General features: G+C 36.0%; 2 protein-coding genes across 3 annotated transcripts; both read right to left on the bottom strand.

Moving 5' to 3' along the window:
• Window positions 1-1,158: 1,158 nt before the first annotated feature.
• Window positions 1,159-8,187, bottom strand: LOC132156335 (major intrinsically disordered Notch2-binding receptor 1-like). Its single transcript, XM_059565305.1, has 5 exons — window positions 7,692-8,187; window positions 6,879-7,255; window positions 4,672-6,732; window positions 3,644-3,832; window positions 1,159-2,742 (listed from the first exon to the last, which is right to left on the bottom strand). The coding sequence occupies exons 3-5, from the start codon at window positions 6,631-6,633 to the stop codon at window positions 2,560-2,562; spliced, it is 2,334 nt and encodes a 777-aa protein (XP_059421288.1). The 5' UTR covers window positions 6,634-6,732; window positions 6,879-7,255; window positions 7,692-8,187; the 3' UTR covers window positions 1,159-2,559.
• A 1,216-nt stretch (window positions 8,188-9,403) lies between these two features.
• On the bottom strand, window positions 9,404-18,764 carry LOC132156334 (CD9 antigen-like). 2 transcript variants are annotated; one of them, XM_059565303.1, is made up of 8 exons: window positions 18,473-18,764; window positions 12,712-12,814; window positions 12,525-12,622; window positions 12,357-12,431; window positions 12,183-12,284; window positions 11,863-11,952; window positions 10,641-10,724; window positions 9,404-9,877 (listed from the first exon to the last, which is right to left on the bottom strand). In XM_059565303.1, exons 1-8 carry the CDS (start codon window positions 18,539-18,541, stop codon window positions 9,812-9,814), a joined length of 687 nt encoding a protein of 228 aa, XP_059421286.1. In that variant the 5' UTR covers window positions 18,542-18,764; the 3' UTR covers window positions 9,404-9,811. The 2 variants fall into 2 exon arrangements, with proteins under 2 accessions (XP_059421286.1, XP_059421287.1); XM_059565304.1 differs by lacking the exon at window positions 18,473-18,764 and adding an exon at window positions 14,828-15,035.
• Window positions 18,765-20,811: the final 2,047 nt, after the last annotated feature.

Below are 20,811 nucleotides of genomic sequence, written 5' to 3'. Positions count from 1 at the left end.
TATTTACACCTTTTGAAAAATATTTTAGATTTGTTTTTTTATATATATTTTTAAATATACTTAAAAGGGTGTAAATATTATGCTGATTATGGTATTTATTACAATTTCCAATATTTTATCTGATGATTTATTCATATTGCAACATTGTTAAAAACACTCTCATATAGCAGAAAAAGAAAAAAATATGTACTGGTTTCAGGATGTTTTGTCTCAGAGCTCCTCCTTTCTGAACTGTGAGTTTTTTTGCAAGATAAAGTTCTTTCGAGATTCCTGCAGAGACACTGCTCATTTACACATGTGCTCTCGTGTAATTGATTTTAAATGCAATAAATGTAAGTAATAATTTGTATAATTATAACTACAAATGAATCATTTTAAATAAAATAAAAAATACTAATGCATCCCTTTTTATGTAACATTACATCACAATTTAAAGATTCAATACTGGCGTCCTGCAGAAATAGAAAAACTAATCTGCATTTAGATAAATTTAATAATTATAATTTAATAAGCTTTCTTATAGTACACTGGCTTATAAAACAATCCCAGTGATCACTGTTGTTCCCAAGATATATAGCATTGAGGTGCATGTCTTCACTAAAAACTAAATATTATTTTATACATTTATAGAAACTCCTTCATTAAATGAACACATCAGTAAAATGCACCCAAACACACACAGATCAGCTGAAATTCAATTATGAGAAATTATCCAATAATTATGATTCAGAAAGACTCTAATTTAGTATAGTTTCATTTCAATATCTTTTATATAATATTGGATTTTATTTGATTTTCACTCTTCAAATACAAAACCAAATCACTTTCATGGTGTGTATGCAGAAAGAAAAGGGCAGTGGAGATTTTAGATAAACTACATTAGAAGGAAGAGAGACTGTGTAAGTGCGGTTAAGTGCTTTCACGTCAATAACGGAACTGACAGATCATAAATAGATAATACACATTTATGAGAGCTGTGCTCTGAAATATTAAAACTGCATTGGGGAAAGCAACAAGCAGCAGTGTGAAAAAGTACTGCTGATCTTATTAAAGAAAAACTCTCACTCCAATCAGATATTACAACTGACATGATCCACCTGCTTCCTTTGCAACTTCCTCCTTCTTTAACTGGCGTAAGAAATAACACACAAGACACGGTCCCATTGAATAACCCAAACCAGATTTATGAAGAAACAAAGGAATATTTTCACAGTCGAAGGTGCCCTGAAAAAGGAGGAATCCCAATCCAGAAATGTATGTGTTCATACAGTCATAATTGAAAAACAAAAACAGGTATGATGCTGAGGAGAAATGCATCGGCTCTTTCTACAAGATGAACAGAAAAAAATATCAAACAAAATAATGTCAAAAGTCAAAACTTTTCCAACATTGCCTCCTTAAATTAGGACATCTCATTCAATTGTCTTCACATTGCAGTATTCAGATAACTTGGTGCTGCTTAAAGCATTGCCCAGGCTTTCTATTTGCTTGCTAAGTTGGTCTGAGCGCCTGTCAGTACTTATGCTGTGCATGGTTGCTAAGATGTTCTGGGTGGTTGCAAGGTGATCGCTTACTAGCCTGTGATTGCAAATCTGATCATTTAGAAAAGTAATTGATTGAGGTATCATTCATTCTGTAGTCTGTAGCACAAGATGAATTACGATTTCATGGATCATAGATCAAACTGCATGTAAAAAACCCATCGGTTCCAATTGGAAAATCACTCATTAATCATCCACATCAGACAGAAGTGGGACTAAGAAAACATCAGGCTCAAAGTGGACAAACACTCCTTTCTCTCGATCTCTCCCCTCCCGCACTCACTCAGTCCCATCACAGCCCATTAAAAGTTGCATGCTGTTGTTTGTCAGCAAATGGAAAATGCGTGCTGGTATTGATCCACCATCATGCATCCATTCTAGATCTCTGGAGGCTCATTTTCCTTTTCTTTCAACCTTTTGTGAGGGAGGATATTACGTCTTGGAGCACTGTGATGGAGTTCACAACAAGTTCAGGTCAGTAATAAAGAATATCAAACTAAAACAGAGACGAGATTCATATCACTCACACATTAGCATTTCCTCCAAATACGGGGACATTTAGCAGATTTAAAGGGCAGTTGCATGCAAGTTTGCAACTACTAATGGATTTTCCAAGCATTTAAATGGAAAGAGAGCAGAGGTGTGGGAGAGAGAAATGTATGCCGCTGTGCGAGCAAGTGGATGTCGTCTCAGGTTTCAGCAGAATTAGATTAGACTAATGGGAACTCCCCAGTATCCGTCAACAAAGAGGGGATACCGGAACGTCTGCAGGTATGCGACTGCCAAATAAACATTTAACTGAGAAACTGCTTAAACTCAAACAAAACTAAAGGTAAGGAAACTCCAAAACGGCCCACTGAAGGTTTCAGGAAATGTAGTCTTTTTTGCATATGTTTTAAAGTCTGCCATGCTTCAAGCTTGTCAAATTGGGTTCCTGAAGAATTCATGCATTCTTTAAAATCTTGATAATATTATCAAATAAACACATATAGGTCCATTCAATGTGGCTGCATGTATGTTACATGGTGCTGACTGGAATGACGATGATGAGGATGAGGATGATGGTGGCAGTGACGCTGAGGGCAGCGATGCGGTACGCCTGGTTCCTGCTGCAACGTGTGTACGAATGCGAACGCCGCAGGAGCGTGTCGGAGGCCGGCGTGTAAATCTCATCCGTCCAGAACTCCAAAGACTCAGGGGCCTGCAAAATATATATAAAAAATATCAGAGTTTGATATCAGAGCTGGTTTATCTGTATTAATGCATGTTTTGCAAGGTTTCATCATCGGTTTTCTTTCATGTTCTGTTAAAATTGATTTAATCTTTAGGGTTCCAAAGAACCCAATAATGTATAAGTAAAAACAATTATAATGATAATTTTGATAATAACTATTATTATTCTTATATGATCCTCTGAAGTGAATGGGTGCCGTCAGAATTATAGTCCATAATAGTAATCCACAAGTAATCCACACCACTCCAGTCCATCAATTTACATCTTATAAAGTGAAAAGCTGTATGTGTAAGAAACAAACTCATCATTAAGACAACTTTAAACTTTTGCTTCTGGCAAAAACACGAGTCCATAATCTATAATAACCCTTCCTCCAGTGAAATACTTTGATGTGCTGTCCTCTCACATCAAAATTAAAACTGTTAAAACTTGTAATTGGTGCTTAATCTGTGTGTATTTCTCTCCTGATTCAGACAAGACAACTTTTTCACTGGAAGAAGCAATATTATCTGATAGAGGACTCATATTTCAGCCAAAAAAGTCTAGACTGATTTGTTTACTAAAAGTCATGTGGATTATTGTGATGTTTTTTTTATCAGGCTCTTGATCAGGTGAACTGTTCCTTTAACACAGATTTATAAAACATGTTTTGCTAACCTCATAAGAACCTATAGGTTAATATATAATGTAAGCACTTTAGAAAACTATATTGCCATCCAATATAAAAATGTTATTCTAGTTTTGGTCTATTTGAAGCTAGCAAAAATACACTGTAAAAAGATACAGATTGTTATCAGGTGAACTGTTCATGAACCTGAACCTGAGGTTACAATGATTTCAATCAAAACATTACATTTGGAGGCGTTACCTGAAAATCCAGCGGTGTTAAGTCTGACTGGCTCCAGGTCACTTTGGGACGTTCAGTCATATGCTGAGTAGTGCTATGGACAGATGTGCGGCGTGGTGCATTCTGGGTCTCAGGTGGCATGAGGTGAAAGCCCGTCACTTCCTGCACTACAGAGCCCTCTCTTTTATGCACTCCACCTAAATGATCTAACTGTGGAGCCAAAAAAGGTTTATATTATGACCAAATATTCACCCTTATATCTATACATATACATTAGGTCTAAAAGAGACTACTAGTCAAAATACATAACTAAATTCCGTATTCAATTTTAATACAATTTCATAATATTCTGCATTGCAATTTGAGTGCAAAGTTGAATTTCTTTGCCTTTTGCTTTAATGACAGCAGCACTCACTGCATAAAATCCACAAGTTTGCATAAAACCTGTTGATCATGTTCATGAAAATGAGGATCTTGTGCTTCAGTTCAGTGTAGCAGCCCTAAAGTTAATATTATCCTGGTTACCCCAGCAAAACCCAAACAATTTGTTTTCATTAACTTTCTGATTATTTCAGGTAATAAGCTCTGTGACCAGCAAAAGTGTAAGATTCTTACAATATAATCTTGTGAAGAAAAGGAGCTGAATATTTAAATGTGCTATAACCAATTTCAGCTATTTTGCTAACTTAATGCACAAAATGATTGACAAGCATAGAGCATTTCTGATTAGTTAGTTTCCTATTGATACAGACTTTCTTATTGGCAATTGACTCTTATTTTGTTGTTTACAGGGGCTAAATTCAGAATAACATACTACTCTTACTGTTTTTGTCATATGTTATATACTGTACCTTTATGTGGCAGAAATAGTGTTCTAACATACTAGTCTGAATTCAATCAGAGTCTAGTTCTGCCACAAAGACAAGTATGATTTCTCAAGACACATATTTCAGTGATTTAAAGTCATAGGGACATTTAATGTGGAAGAGATATCACTAATAGCACATTTAAAATATGTTTAAATATGTCGATGTTTCTTATCCTGTTACCTTAGCAGGCTGTATGTGGGGCTCCTTGCTGAAGCTGATGCTCCACTCTCTGGGGGCTTCTGATCCGCTGCTCTCCGTGTGGCTCCTTGAGGTCCTGCGTACAAACAGATGCCTGCGTTTCGCCGCTGCCTCGTTGATGGCCTCTGTCCCTGGATTGGTCCTTGGGGACCCCTGCTGTTGCTGCACACTAGGCCGTGCTGTGAGCTGTGGCTGTATGTGCATTTGATGCAAGCATGCGACCTGCTCCCGCTGCTCCAGGCGGTTTAATGTGGAGAGCACGAGGGCCAGCTGCTCACGTAGCTCTGCAATTGGCTCTAGCTGTTGCTCCAGTTCCGTGACCCGTTGGAGCAAGCGCCCCACGCCCCATCTCACGCCCTCTTCTGGTGCCTCCAAGGAGTGAAACAACCTCCGTAACTTTCCCAAACGTTCACGCCTCTCTGGCAGCCCAGCCCCGCCCCCTTCCTGAGCCCCTCCTCCTTCCCCTGGCAGAACTGCCATGGAGCCACACATGCTAATATCATCTAGGAAACGGAAGATGGCGCTGATGTCATCCTCGCCGATGTCAGGGTTATCAATGGAGAGTTTATCGGCAAGCATGAGGCTTCGTAAAGCGCGCCGATCTGCAGACTCTGTTTGGGTGCCTACGCTTACCATGCCCTCGATGCTTGTTGACCAATCGTACCATGTGTCCAAACTCATGCCGCTCAGCCGTTTGAAAGTATCCTGCACAGTATTGATGATGCGAGGATCAAAACCGGGAATGTCGAAGCTCGATCTGTCGATGCTAAGTTTAACAGATCCTGGTTTTCTTAATCCAGACTTCTCTAAGACAGACCGCTCTGATCTGGGTTTCTGCAGGCCGATCATTTCAGGCTCAGGTCTTTCGTCCGCTGTCCTGCTGTCGATGTCCAAGCTGTGGCTTTTGATTTGAGGAGCGGAGGTTTGGTGCTTTCGGCTGGAGACAGAAGGGCCGAAGTAGGTGGATGTCTGTAGTTCATCCAAACTCTCATGCTTTGCCTGATGCCACTGAGTCTGAGGGTCATAGGGGTTTGCGGAATCATTGTACGATTGCATGTCGGCCACGTGTGCATCCAGTTCAGGTGCATTTGAATGAGTCATGTAAACATACGAATGCTCATTCGCATGTGATGCCGGGTTGTGGTGGTCTTTTGCGTATGTTGCAGGGTCTGGATAGGGGTTCTTTTGGGGAGCGTAAACCAAGTCCTCTCCATCTGATCTTGGTCCATCTGGGCTTTGATCTGACTGGCCACCGCCTTCCATGGATGTGAGTGGAACATTGTGGATCCCTTCTTTAAAGGCACTCCTCTTCTGCGAGCAGGAACGAGCAACGTGGATTCCCTGATTGGTCACCGGTGTCTTGCCAGCCTCCTGATTGATTTCATCAATGGAAATGTCCCCAGAATGTGCGTTCTGCATGCTGTCCCGTTTGTGTATATGTGAGCGAGGCTCAGTGACCAACGCAGAGGTGGTCTGAGCGTGTGAAGCCTCTGTGTTATGACTGAACACTTCACAAGGGAGGTTCTCATATTTACAGTCCTCAGAGGCGGTCCCTCCTCCTGTGACGGGTAGGGCTGCTGGCCAGTCGTAACGCACAAATCCCTTCCCACAGACCTGACAGGGTGTCGGAGACTGCAGGTTCTGCGTGTATGTAGGAGCAGTACGGGTGTGCATGAGGAGGTTGAACAGGGAGACAACATCGGCGGCAGCTGAGAGCCGGTTGCTGCAGGGCGGGTGAAGTCGCTCTCGGAAGAGTGTGGAAGGGAAGCAGGGGTCTCTACAGGCAGTGGAGTACAAGAGACTCCGTAATTCTAGAAGCGGCTGCAGGCTGAAGCGTCCACTCAGATAGACACAAATGTCTGCGTACAACACGCTCCCACGGCATGCACCTAACACCTCCAGGATCTCCAACAATACAAGGGGGTCTTCAGGGTTTTCAGCCATATTTGCACCAGATTTGAGCTTTTAATCATGGATACTACATATAGAAATTTAAGCCCACTGTCCTTTGCTTTCCGCCCTTTGTCAAAGGCAAATGCAGCTCTGCAAAAGGGAGCACAGCCATAAAATCAGGTCAGCCAGAGGAGGATTTCCACAAAAATGACTTTTGCATTGACGTACATATAAATACTATGCAAGTTAAAACAGTCCAAGAAAGGAAAATGCAATAAAAAACAACAACCGGTTACCTCTTGCAACTGGGATATGGTGCTGAGAACAAAGCTATTCATTGCTGACCTTATTCAAAGCCTTAATATAGCCGCTGATCGGAGCATTTGAAAAGCGCAGAAACCATTAGTGATGGTATGAAATCATCCATCTCCGCTGATCAGGGTCCCACCAGAGAGACTATCATAGGTAAAGCAACAGTCAGTGGTCAGGCAGCAGTCAATCCTATGGTTAGTGCATAAAAAAGGTTGTTTGGGGTCTCAAGGGATTTTATGAAACCCGGTTCTCATCCCTCATGAGCTAATGCCCTGCACATGAGAAGCAGCATGGATAGTTTCTGCTTCATGTGTGACAGGAGTGTTGCATCCTCTAGTTGGTGTGTTTGCACACGGAGCTGCTGTGGTGAAAGTCACGCATGACGTTAGTGACTTTTCTAGAGCAGGACAATAAACAGCTAACAGAAGGAGTGCATTATAAAGTACAGAGAAATGCATAGAAGAAACCTTTTATTATTAAATATTTCCTTTGTGCACTTTTTTGTTTATATATATATATATATATATATATATATATATATATATATATATATATAAATTAAATTACGGTAAATTAACCAGTTATTTACATATTAAATGGTTAAATAAAATGGCATAATCATAATCATATTTGATTCCTAAATATATTAGCAATGTATTTTTATTTACTAAAAAGCCTCAATATAAAAAATGCATTAAAAAATATTGAAACCAAGCATAGTTTTACATACAGCACCTTTAAGCATACAGCATTTGTTGAGTAAAATCTTAAGAAATAACTTGAAAATAGAAGCCTACCTGTACTATCTGAGGATTTGTCCTGATGCACACAGACTGTCCTAAATCTCATGCAAACAAAAGCGGAGAAGTCAAACAGTCCCAGCATCTGCTCAGTATCTTACTGAAGTGGATGAAGAGAGATTTACAGACGATAACACACTTCCTCTCTCTCGGTTTTAGTATAGCCTACAGCTACATTAAAGTGATCAAACCTTTTAAAAGTGTAATGGAGCTTGTTCCCTTCAGACATCAGATAGTCTGCACTGTTAAGACTCATCAGGAACTCAAAGTTATTTCTCTGTATCTAATTGATGAGCATCTGAAATACATCAGGTTTGACTTCAGGACTTGAAAAAGTTTGTTGTTGAATAAAAAAGTTTGTTTAGTCGTCTCAGGTTAAAAATAATTCATAATAAAGACCACGAGGGGGCAACAAAACTCAGATTGCATATGAATAGGAAAAAATCTTTGAAGGAGGAAATACTGACTACTACCAATAAGCAAGAGAAAAAATGTCACATTGCTACAATACTGTTCAAGTGAAATAATGAACAGTTAAATTATAATAATTAATCCTGTATTTTTGCTGTAATTCGTTTTGATAGACAAGATTGTTATTGCATAATTGCATATAATACGTCAATAATTTTTTGTAATTTTTAATAGCAATAATATATAATAACATATATATATATATATATATATATATATATATATATATATATATATATGATATATATAATAACAAAATATCAAACCAAGTGGCAATTTTTCCTTAAAAAAATTCACTTTTTAGTATGTTTAACTATTTCACTGCACTTTTATTAACTCAAACCAAAACCATATATATATATATATATAAACTTATTTCAGCTAGTTTATTTCTCATTTGGATTTAGTTTAACTTGAAGTACTAAAATAACAAATTTAATAAATAAAAAATATAGACATTTTAAAAACAGTTACATATTAAAAATGGGGGTGGGGGGGGGGGGGGGGGAGTCAACAAAAAAACTAAAAATCAAAACAAATTAAAATCTAATTCGAAATTCAAAACTATAACTAAAAACAGCATTAGTTAACGTGGTACTCAACAACAGCCACTTGGTTTATGATTATATATATATATATATATGTGTGTGTGTGTGGAAGGAGTTTAAGTCATATGTATGAGTGCATAACTCTTCAGAATTTTGATTTTGATAAATTTAAAGTAAAGGAAATGTTTTGATGGGTGTGCCTCTGCGTGCTTTAATATAATTTTGCACTCTCTGATCTCTTTGTTGCTCAATCAGTTTGGGTTTGTTGGTGAGTCATACTGTTACTTATTATGAGAGTCACTGTTGTGTTTGAGAAACACAGAGAACACATGAAATCAAAGGGAGGGAAGAGATAGATGTGGTTTGTAATTATACAACCACTTTTCCAGTGTACAAACTCGGCATTAGGGTGGCTTTGCCAAATTTTGGCCTAATTGAGATCAGGCAAACAGGAAGAAGTGGGGAAGAACGGAAAGAGAAAATTATACGGACAAGATTAAGGAAACTGAGAGGTTGTGCATGGTCACAATGGATTGACGCTGTGTTTATGGGAAACGGGATGATGTTTTGGGTATCAGCCCCTTCACAGTGACTCTTATCATCCTGTTGAGTGAAGGCTGTTAAAACAGATCCATACAAACACACTTCATCCTGGATACTGTAAAAAAACATTCCATCACAAAATTCATTAAATCATTTGGCTTTTATTTGAGTCATATACACTGATGTGGGTCGATTAATCGACCTTATTCACAAATCATAAACAAAACATAAAAAAAAAATAATATCAAGCAGTACTGCAAGTACATTAAAGCGAACAAATCATTAATCTTTCAAATCTATTATGAACAATAAAAAAATATAAAAAGTCAGATTTAAAGGCCTTTTCCATTGGGTTTGGAATGCTAAACCAACCCTTTTCTCTCATTACTGACAGCTGCACTAAGAAAAAGAGTGAATTCCAGTCAATCAGAGTTGTGAAGAGATTGTGTGCCTGATGATGTGGTCTAACTGGCTCTTAGCTGATGAGGTCAGGCTGCTTTGGGACAGACATCATGCAACACAAATATACTGGCAGTTTCCCAGGCAACCGGACCCTCACACAATCTCCCGGGTTTTCCGGATGGCACAGCACAGCATCATGCTAAAGATCATGCCGAAGATCTGCACACACGGAGAACACATTCCTTCAGTGACACGTCAATCAAGTGACAACTACTGTTTCCTAAAAGCCTTATGATCAAGGAACATAATATATACTTTTTTTTTTTTTTTTTTTTTTAAACCATAGTTTGTAATCGCTGCACTTTTAGCATTACTCAAAAACATACATGCACAACATTTAAAAGTTTGGGCTTCGTAAGATTTTTATATTTTTGAAAGAATGCTCACCAAGGTTGCATTTATTTGATCAAAAATACAAAAAAACCCAGCAATATTGTGAAATCTTATTACAAATCAAAAGAACTGTTTTCAGTTTGAATATATTTTAAAATGTAATTTATTTCTGGGATGCAAAGCTGAATTTTTAGACTTCAGTGTCACATGATCCTTCAGAAATCATTCTAATATGCTGATTTGCTGCTCAAGAAACAATTATTATTACCGGAAAGTTCAAAAGAACATGATTGATTTGAAATAGAAATCTTATGTAACATTATAAATGTCTTTGCGGTCACCTTTTGATCAATTTAATGCATCCATGCCAAGTAAAAGTACAAATTTCTTAAAAAACAAAAACGAACCCCAAAATTATAAATGGTAATGTTTATATATAAATTGTCATTCAATTAGGCATTTTTAATTTATAATATATCAAATAAAGCTTTTACAGTTATAACATGTATATATCTTTATCTAAGGTTGATATGCTGAACAAGTCTTGACAAAAAAATATCAACACACAGTGAAACTAAATCTAATTTACCATGATCACTCCAATGCCGATTCCAATGCTTCCAATAATATGAAGTTTGGAGTTAAGGAATTCATCAATGGCGTCAGGGCAGCTCTGAACACATAAAACAAGACAAAAGGATTTATGGTCTTAAGGTTTATCAGTGGTTTATGCTCTCTTGCCATATATCTATGCCCAGTTAAACTGAGCCAAGATCCAAAGAAGTACAAGAATGAATCTTTATTTGGTGGAAAACATTCTTATGTCTGATGTAACAGGGCTGTGTAAACACTTTACTCATTAGCTTACTTACACCCTGCTGGATCTTTAGCACAATCTTTGAAAATAAACATTTCCTTTCACTTAGTAAATGCTACTCTTTTCTCAGTTTTGTGAACAATAACTACATTGCAATCACCTCTTACTTGACCTTCTACTGGTAGAGTAACAGCGTGCTTCACTGACTCGTTCAAACTGAGCCGTACACAGGCTGCCTCAGGACAGAAACATTACCAGTGCATGAAATCTGAGCTAAACTGGTGTAAAAGCACTCCAAAATCAGACCTGCTGCCTAAAAGAATCTAGTACAGTACGGTCAACCGTAAATAACTGCTAAACAATCGCTGACTGATATTTAAAGGAAGATATTTAAAATATGTGGACAAGAAACTTATAAACTGAATCACAATTGGAATGAAATACTAATTTGCCCTGCCTTGGCAAAAACCAGGTGTTATTATTAACTAAAACTAAAAGTATGTAGCAAAACAAAACAAAAATGTAAAAAAAGTAAACTTAAGCTAAAGCTAAATATACTTTTTTTTATATATATATCGTGAATATTCAATATTTAAAATATTAAAATGACAAAAGACAAAAAACTAACATTTAAAATTAAAAATTAAAATCTAATTCAAAATATGAATAAACACTAAAAGTATATAAAATAACACACATTAAAATAATTCCTTGAATGACACTTGTTTAATTTTGGCTGCACAAATATTAAATAAAGTTCATATTTTGTTTTTGTCACTTCTTTATTTCTCACATTTATGCTTTTTTTTTTTTTTACATCTAATTCTGTATTTTTACATTTATTACATGTTTTTTCTTAATTGAATCAAAGTCACCATAGTCTACATGGATTTTGTCCAATGATTTAGTACAAAACTCAGTTTTGTCAGTAGCATCTACATATCAAATATAATAACTACCAAAATGCAGCATTTTAGTCTGTAAACGCTGTTACCTTTGTAATGAAAACCTCAAGCTTCTCTTTTTTAGGGCAGGTCTCATCAGGAGCATTCGGCTGGTTTCCTGATGGTCCACAGCAGTCAAGCTGAGAGATGAGGAACAGACGTCATCACAAATTAGCAAGGCTTCGGAGTCAACAAGCTAGGAATAACTAGTGTTTTAGAGACCATCTGATGCATAGAGCACATAAAAGCAGCAAGTGCTTTCTGAAGATCTCCCAGGCTGTTACGACGAGTGCTTCTGAGGAACAACTAGCAGTTGATGTTCACAAGACTCACAGTATTGTATCTTTGCAAGAAAGAAAAGAGATCTTACTCCATGATGGATGAGACTGATTGTTTCTTTCAGAGCTTCTTGATTCGTTTGTTGGTATTCATTGTATGTTTTCTTGTAGAAATTCGTTACATCTTGAGTAACCTATGGGCACAAACATGAATTAGGAACACCACTGGTGTTTGTACGTGTGAACTGAGCATTTGGGACGCCCACCTTGGTCTGGTTTGAAAAAGCCCAAATTCCAGCAGCCACCTCGACCGCAAAGATAACCAACAGACAGGAGAAGAACTGTGGGGAAAACAACAACAGTCAACCCCCACAGCTGATGACATCATAATACTACAAAGTGATATTTGAGAAGATAATAATGTGGGGGATTACCAGTCCAAGCAAGCAAGGGGATTCCTGGATTGCACCACAACATCCAAAAAAACCAACGACCATAATCAGCGCGCCGACCCCAATGAGAATGTACAAACCTACAACACACACACACACACACACTTTACTTTAACAGAATGATCATCACAAGCAGCAACACAAAAAAGCATGTTAAAAAATGACTTACCTGTATAGAAGATGAAAGATGAGTCCTCTCCATCAAACAAGATTTTAGTCTTGGGATCAAGCCTCAGCCAGAGTCCAACAGCCATGACGCATGTTCCTGCAATCTGCAAAAAAAAACAACAAAAGATAAATCACAATGAAATGCCTGCAAATGGAATAAAATGCACACAAATCAAAATGATTTATTTAATATTAGAAAGACACAGCTAAAAATTAGTGCACTAAATGATCTCCGCAGAGGTTATTGATTTAAAGAGATCTAAAAGCCATCCGTTTACATTCCCATTCATCTAAATGGCAGTCACTTGGCTGGCAAACCTGCTTGCTAACATCTTTGCTTATGGGTCTTGGCCTAGGCTTTTTTTTATATATATTGCCATGAAGGCATTTCTATAAAGCCATAAATGCCACATAGAAAAATCCTGCCACAATAAAATTACATCCTGACTACCCTGATCACACAGTCCCTAACCCTTCACTAGCAACTATTCATCACGTAAGTGTAATAGAGATTAAATTAAAATACAGTAAAATTAATACAATTAATTAAAATACAGTACAATTAAATAGGATTATTATCATATTATCTATCATTATACACAACCAGTCAAAAGTTTGGGATCAGTAAGACTTGTGTTGTTTTTTAAAGAAGTTTCTTATGCTCATCAACTGCATTTATTTGATCAAAAAAAAAAAACTGGCAAAATATTTTTACACTATAAAATAATAGTTTCTATTTTCTTTAAAATATTATTTATTTCTGTGATGCAAAGCTGAATTTCCATCAGCCATAACAGGCTATCTTTTTTTTTTCTCGCAAAACTGAAATACTTTTTTCAGGATTCTTTGATGAATAAAAAATAAAAAAGAACAGTTTTAAATCGTTTAAATCGTTTCTAACAATATAAATCCTTGCTATCACTTACTACTGTTTTAATAATTATTTATGTAAGGATATGTAAATGTAAGGATTTTAAGATGCTCAAGTCAGTAAACTAAAACATGATGGAATCGTATCGTGAGGTGACTAAAGATTCCCACCCCTTGTGTACAAGTTCAGTAAAACACAAAAGTCCCAGAGTCCTTGATCTAGCTTTCTGAAACCAGCAAGCAATATTACGTGACAGAATCCAATTATAACTGGCAGAAGTTTTGCCAATCTGTCAGACGTGTGATGCTATATACAGCATGTACAGGTGCTGGTCATATAATTAGAATATCATCAAAAAGTGAAACTTGTATATTAATATTCATTCATTACACACAGACTGATATATTTCAAATGTTTATTTCTTTTAATTTTGATGATTATAACTGACAACTAAGGAAAATCCCAAATTCAGTATCTCAGAAAATTTGAATATTGTGAAAAGGTTCAATATTGAAGACAATATTTTCTTAAGTTGTCAGTTATAAACATTCAAATTAAAAGAAATAAACATTTGAAATATATCAGTCTGTGTGTAATGAATGAATATAATATACAAGTTTCACTTTTTGAATGGAATTAGTGAAATAAATCAACTTTTTGATGATGTTCTAATTATATGACCAGCGCCTGTGTGCATGTTTATCTGCCATCTTGGCAAAACTAACCGCCGTCACGTGGAAACCCCCCCCCCCCCCCCCCCGCTTGCCATCTTGTTTAATACATCACATATTGCAGTATGTGCAACTCATTTGAATACACAAACAAACCGTTGCATCACACCGTCCAATCAACTTTAATCGTTTGATTTAAAAATCTGCTGAACTTTCACACATGCTACCGCCAGTTTCCTCATTATATCATGACTTGTCTCATTATTCTTTCTAGTCATGTCCTGCTCATACACTGAACACAACAGTTTCATGTTTACAAGGTTCATGTCCTGCTCTTTGATACATTCTCCCTGACCCAGATCTTTTGTTTGAAAAACTGAAGGTTGACAAATCTGTTCCAAATCTCCAATGCCAATTCTTAACTAAACAAACACCCTTAAAACAACCCCACTTCACCTCCTCTCACCCCATTCCACACACAAACTCCACAAAACATCAAAACACTAACAAAAAAACATTGACGTGCTACTTTCACACAATCACACACAAAAACTAAAATATGAAATTGCACTTACCCAGAAGATTAAGTTTATGATAAACATGGCATATTTAATGCATTTTGGACATCCATAAACACCCATTTTGCTGCTGTTCAAGTCACTTTTGTGTTTAGGGAAACAAACTGTATTTGATCACCTGCACAGTCACAGCTAAATAGATCAATTTCAGGAAAGTTTGCTCACAAACGTGCTGTTTTATGTCATCCTCTCTTTGTTCGAAGAGAAAGAGAAACTGAAAAATGTTAGCAATATTCAGTGCGTGTCAGTGGGAGGAGCTCATAGGTATGTGAGAGTCAGCATGCTGTGCGCTCAGTACAATTCTTGAGGAGACTTTACACTGCATTCTGTTCTAATGCTCTAGCTGGGACAAATTTCACACCAGAAACAAAATGTATATGTGATGTATATTTTGCTTTATAAATAAGATGCATGTTTTTCACTGCAACATTTTCATGATGATTAATCACATTTACCTCTCAATTCCCACAATAATAATAATAATAATAATAATAATAATAAAAGAAAACTAAGAAATAAAATCTCATGCTCATGACTACGATGTAATTGAAATAATTATCTGAGGAAATTAATAAAAATTTTATTAAAATTAAATTCAGTACAACACATGCTACCATGATGTATAAATACTTCACAGTATTTATATAAATAATATATAATAATAGATAACATATATAATTATATAACATTTAATATTTTTTTCAAGTTGTGGTAAGAAGAATTTAGGCAAATTTAGGTGCTTAATTTCTTGAAAAAAATATCACAGATATTTAAAAAAAATTATAATAATAAAAAATAAAACCAAACCTAGTTGTACATGGTCTTAAAATATGTTTCATTTTATATATTTTTCTTCTAAAATATAATTTTAATATAATTATCTAGTAAAATATTAGTCGTCACACGTGTGGTATATTTAACATACACATGTATAATTATTTATATTTAAATATTACATTATTCACTTTGCAATAATTATATATATATATATATATATATATATATATATATATATATATAATTTATACAATACATAAATATAAATGAATATTACACATATTTTTATAATATATTACACTTGTATGTGAGTGTATTTAATCAATTTGACAGAAAATTTTTTAATTTTTATATTAAATATTACATAATGCACTTTGCAGTAAAGAGAATGATGCCTTTTCACATTATTGTACTGTGAAGTGGAGGGTGAATGTTTAATTATATTGAAAATATAATTTTTTTTAAATACACTTTATTGTCTTTATATAAACTATAATCTAAACTATAATGTAAACAATATACAGTATATATATATATATATATATATATATATATATATATATATATATATATATATATATACATATCACTACCAGTGTAAATAATGAATTGTTCAGTGTAAATGCATTTTATCCTATCTTAAAAACATTATGTCACACATATGATAAGTTAAAATTTCTGGTCACTAAATAATAGGGCAGTGAAGTCTCTATCCAGGCAGGAAAGAAAGCTGAAGAGCCTGTGGAGAGCATAATTTCCTCATTAATGCAACGGTTCAATAGACCTGCAGGTTCTGTGTGTGTGTGTGCGTGAGCATGCTCAGAGAAGGTGTTAAGTAATGATGATATTACGCAATATTTACAGAGAACAAATGAATGAGACCAAATCCAACACACACACACACACACTCACACATACACACAAAAACACAATTTTATGATGTACATATTATTCTCCCATAAAAACCCAACAAATGTAGTTTACAATGAGTTTATCCATGAGATTATCATGCTCTATAAATAGGCCGGCAGATTAAAGACAAATCTAGGACGTGTGCTCACATAAACCCTCGGCCTGGACACACACACACACACCATACGGCTCTGGGTTGTGTTCACTGTGTTGATGAAGTAGTGATTCATTTAGAGAATCAGTTCACTTCAATGGAATGGTTCAATAATGAATCTAGTCTTTTGTTTTACTACAATGTTTAAAAATATTTTTTTTTCAGTTTAAAGTGAACAGAAAACAAAAATAAGCTATCCGTAGGCTGGCTCTCCCGTAATGTATAAACACTATGGAGAGACCAAATCATTGGTCTGTTTGCAGAGCTCCAGACTATGAGTAAAAGGCAATGTTTTGTGGCAATTTTCCACTGGTGCAACTTTATTTTATTTGAGATGAGAGTACAAATATTCTCCATTCATTTTGATTAGGCATATGCTGCAGTTTGCTGAATTCTGGAATGAAATGAAATATCTGATTGAACATTGCAGTATGATGCGATCTGTATTGCCAAAAAAAAAAAAAAAAAACAGCAGAGCAGACCCAACTGAATTTAGGCCCAAAACATACTGTGCAAGCTTGATTGCATGTGGTTGCTTTCTGAAATATAACATGTTAGGTGACAATTTATAAGACAAACTGCATGCTGTATGAATTATGCGCATTTGATTTTGCAATGATATGTAGTGGCAATAATATAATTTCTTTGAATTTTTAATGCAGTTTTGAATAAAAATGTCTTAATTGTTTGAACAAAATTGAGTCAAGAAGCAGATTTCAGAAAGTGTGACATATTACTTTAACTGTTCATCATATCACTGAAAATGGAATTAAAGGTCAGCTGCATTGCATTGTGGGATACATTATTCTAAAGTGTGCTCTGGTTGCATACTGCACATGGTAGCATGATGCAGTGGTTCATTCAGGCATTCTATGCAAAAAGAGTGCATTAATGTTTGCCCACTTTTTGAACTATGTTTCTCATTCATTTTTTCCAAAGGAATTCGAGTTTTCGTTAAAACATTATAATCCATGAATTAAATCAACCGGCTACAAGGTTAATCACAATTGCAATAAATCTAAAGCAAAACGTATTTGGAAATCAGCACACTTTGTTCACTGTGATTTTCTGAGTAATGTTTTTCACCAGAAATTTTGCTATTTAAAAATGCAAAATTATTTTAAAATATAATTCGAAATAATGCAAATTAATGTCTTCAACAAAAGCATGGATCAACAACCTCGGAGCTCATAATATGTGTTTAGAATCAATTTGAATATGTAGAAAATAAATGAGATTTTACTTCCAGAACCCAACTGCTACGCACTATAAAAATCTGGATACTGTGTACAATATACAAACTGTGTAAGAGTAGTACGATAAATCGAACGCTAATTCGAATTCGAGATTGAACACTTGGAGAATCGGTTCATTCATTAAGAAGAACCGGTTCAAAAGGATTTGCTCACGAGAACGTTCACGAGAACGCGTCTGTCCAGTCGAGAGAGGGAACAGCTGACATACAAAAAACGAACAGTGGGGAGTCAAAGGAAACACTATCAAAATGCAGTGCTTGTCCCACACGCACGCTGACTCTCAAAACAAACACAGTAGCCTATTTTAACTACACGACCAGGGTCCTGAAATCCGAGCTGAAAACCTTCAAATTAGGTCAGCCAAATGGTTGCAGTCCCGTTGAATCGCTTCACACAGGCGTCTCTACGTCATTAATTACAGTCTAAACGGGACGCTGTGTGCACACGGATTTATCAATGAACCTTTGAGGAAAATCTTGAGCAATCATTAAACAACGTCCAGCGCGGACCAACATCTGCACATATCAATCATTTCTCACTCACCCAGAATATAAAATTGAAGACGAACATCAGATACTTGACGCACATCTCTCCCCCGGTCAACGCCGCCATCACAGCAGTCTGTTCTTCTCTCACACAATGCTGAATGAATGAGTAGAGAGTCCGTCCGTGTCCCAGTGTCTGTGTGTGACTTTACGCGCTGTGAGTGTGTAGAGCGCGTGCACGGAAAAACTCCCGAAAGACAAACTCACTGCATCATCGAATGACCAGAAGATACACGGACCCTCATCCCTCCTGCCAAAGATCAACTTTGCAATCGTTTGCTCGGTGAGGCAAAACCGAGCGTGCCAAAGGTCGAACACCTTTTGCATCGACCCAGTTGCAATTTTTGGAAGATTACTGAAAATCGTACATACGCTTTATTTAGTTATATTTGTTGGGGTTTTGCAAGGCAACCTCTTTTATTATTATTATTATTTTTTTTTTACAATTTATTTTATCGTAAAATCCACTCTTTATTCTATGGGAATTACGTCATGGAATGACGTCACCACAGTCATAGCAAAGCCCAGATGTTTTTTTTCTAGATAAGTTTTTTTTATTTTCCTAAATAAGTTTTTCTTTATAAATGCATTTTTTTGGTATGTTATACCTCTATTTAGATTTTGTTTATTTTTTGTAAAGACCTGAAATAGTTGGATACTATCTCTTCTTCCAGCAATGTTAAAGCCATGGGTTGTGCATGAAGTATAATACTTATGCTTTTTTTATAATATGCTATTGACTATGTGTTGGATGTGTAAGGGAGGCAAGGATTAAGCAAAGGTTGTTTTCTCTCTCTTTCTTGTTTGTTCTTGAATTAAATTGAATTTGAATTATATATTACCCCTGGCTTAATGTTTTGTATATATATATATTGTTGTAATCAGTTTTGAGCTGTAAATGTATTTATTAGTGGTGGGCATAGATTAATTTTTTTTAATCTAGGTTAATCTCACTGTGATCTTGAAATTAAACTAGATTAATCTAGATTAAAATGGCTCATTCGAATTCTGCCGAAGGCATTCAGAATATGTGTGTTACCCAAATAAAGTTGTCAAACAGTAAGTCTTTGAGAAGAGGTTTTATCAAGCTAGGTGGTGCATTAGAAAAGGGGCTCATCTCCTGTTTCCAAAATGCATCACAAAGTGCTTGAAAAAGCTGTAAACTAATTCCACATTGCACAAGGTGCAAACAACCTTATGCATGTTTCAAACATACACTTGTACCAGTGGGCCATGTTTGAAATTGTTTAATTTGTATGTTTGTTTATTTGTATTTATTTGTGCTATTTACACAATGTTTAAGTTTTTTTCAAGTTTGTAGGTGTCAAGGTACAGAAACCAAATAATTAAATGTAAAATAGCACTGGATAGTCTTCAATGTAAAAATGAAATATACAATCAAACCTACATTTATTCAGACACCTTCAACATTTCTCACATTATTACAGTTTTGCTATTTATATAAAAAAGTATATGTGGTCTCTGCATACTGCATATTAGTTTGACTGTTAAAACTGCAAAGTAATTCAGTCAAGAGCAGTGAGTGATTTTCATTTTCTTGGATTAACATTACAGCAGCCAGTAGCTAAATTAGGCGCGGTCACTTTAAGAGACGATGAACGCATCCAATATAATACACATCCCAATTTTTCCTCAACTGTTTACTTTCACTTAAGAAATAACTGACAGTTTTTTCGAGCATAGTTTCCAAGGTGGATATTTTGACACATTTTTTTGTATGTATTTGTCGGCACAAGAGCAAAAATAAGCAAATTTGATGTTCAAGTGTTTTGAGACGCCTTTCTCTGCGTGAGCCCTGAACACCAGAACACTGCGAGTACTGAATTGGGCTCTTTCACATCTTTTTGTTTGTTCAAACTGCGATTTGTATTTGTTTGTTCAGGTGCAGGAGGGACTTCGAGGAGAACTTCGCAGAAGAGAGCTCGGTTCAGTGTCGCTGTCCGTGATACGCGGCTCTCTCTCTCGTGCTCACCGAGCACAGCGCGTGAGTAACGTAAGTTATGACTATAACTATGGATTTATGAGACCGAATGATGACCGTCACCACGGTCTTACCTTGAATGACGCCATTCTGCTAGCTCTCCTCGAGACCTAATGTAAACAATGTCAGATGAGTGACCCCTAGTGGTTGGTTCCCTATAAAACATCCGGATGAACCGAACACTTCCTCTTGCCTGGAACGCCTCAGTTCATCCCGAGTGACAAGAAATGGTGACGGTCATCATTCGGTCTCATAGATCCATAGTTATAGTCATAACTTACGATCTATTTTGACCTCACTCAGACCGTCACCACGGTCTTACCTTGGATGACTAG

The sequence above is a fragment of the Carassius carassius genome, chromosome 13, assembly GCF_963082965.1.
Source record: "Carassius carassius chromosome 13, fCarCar2.1, whole genome shotgun sequence".
NCBI lineage: Eukaryota > Metazoa > Chordata > Actinopteri > Cypriniformes > Cyprinidae > Carassius > Carassius carassius.
The sequence above is the reverse complement of the archived record's forward strand: the minus strand, read 5'-3'. Positions and strand labels throughout refer to the sequence as shown.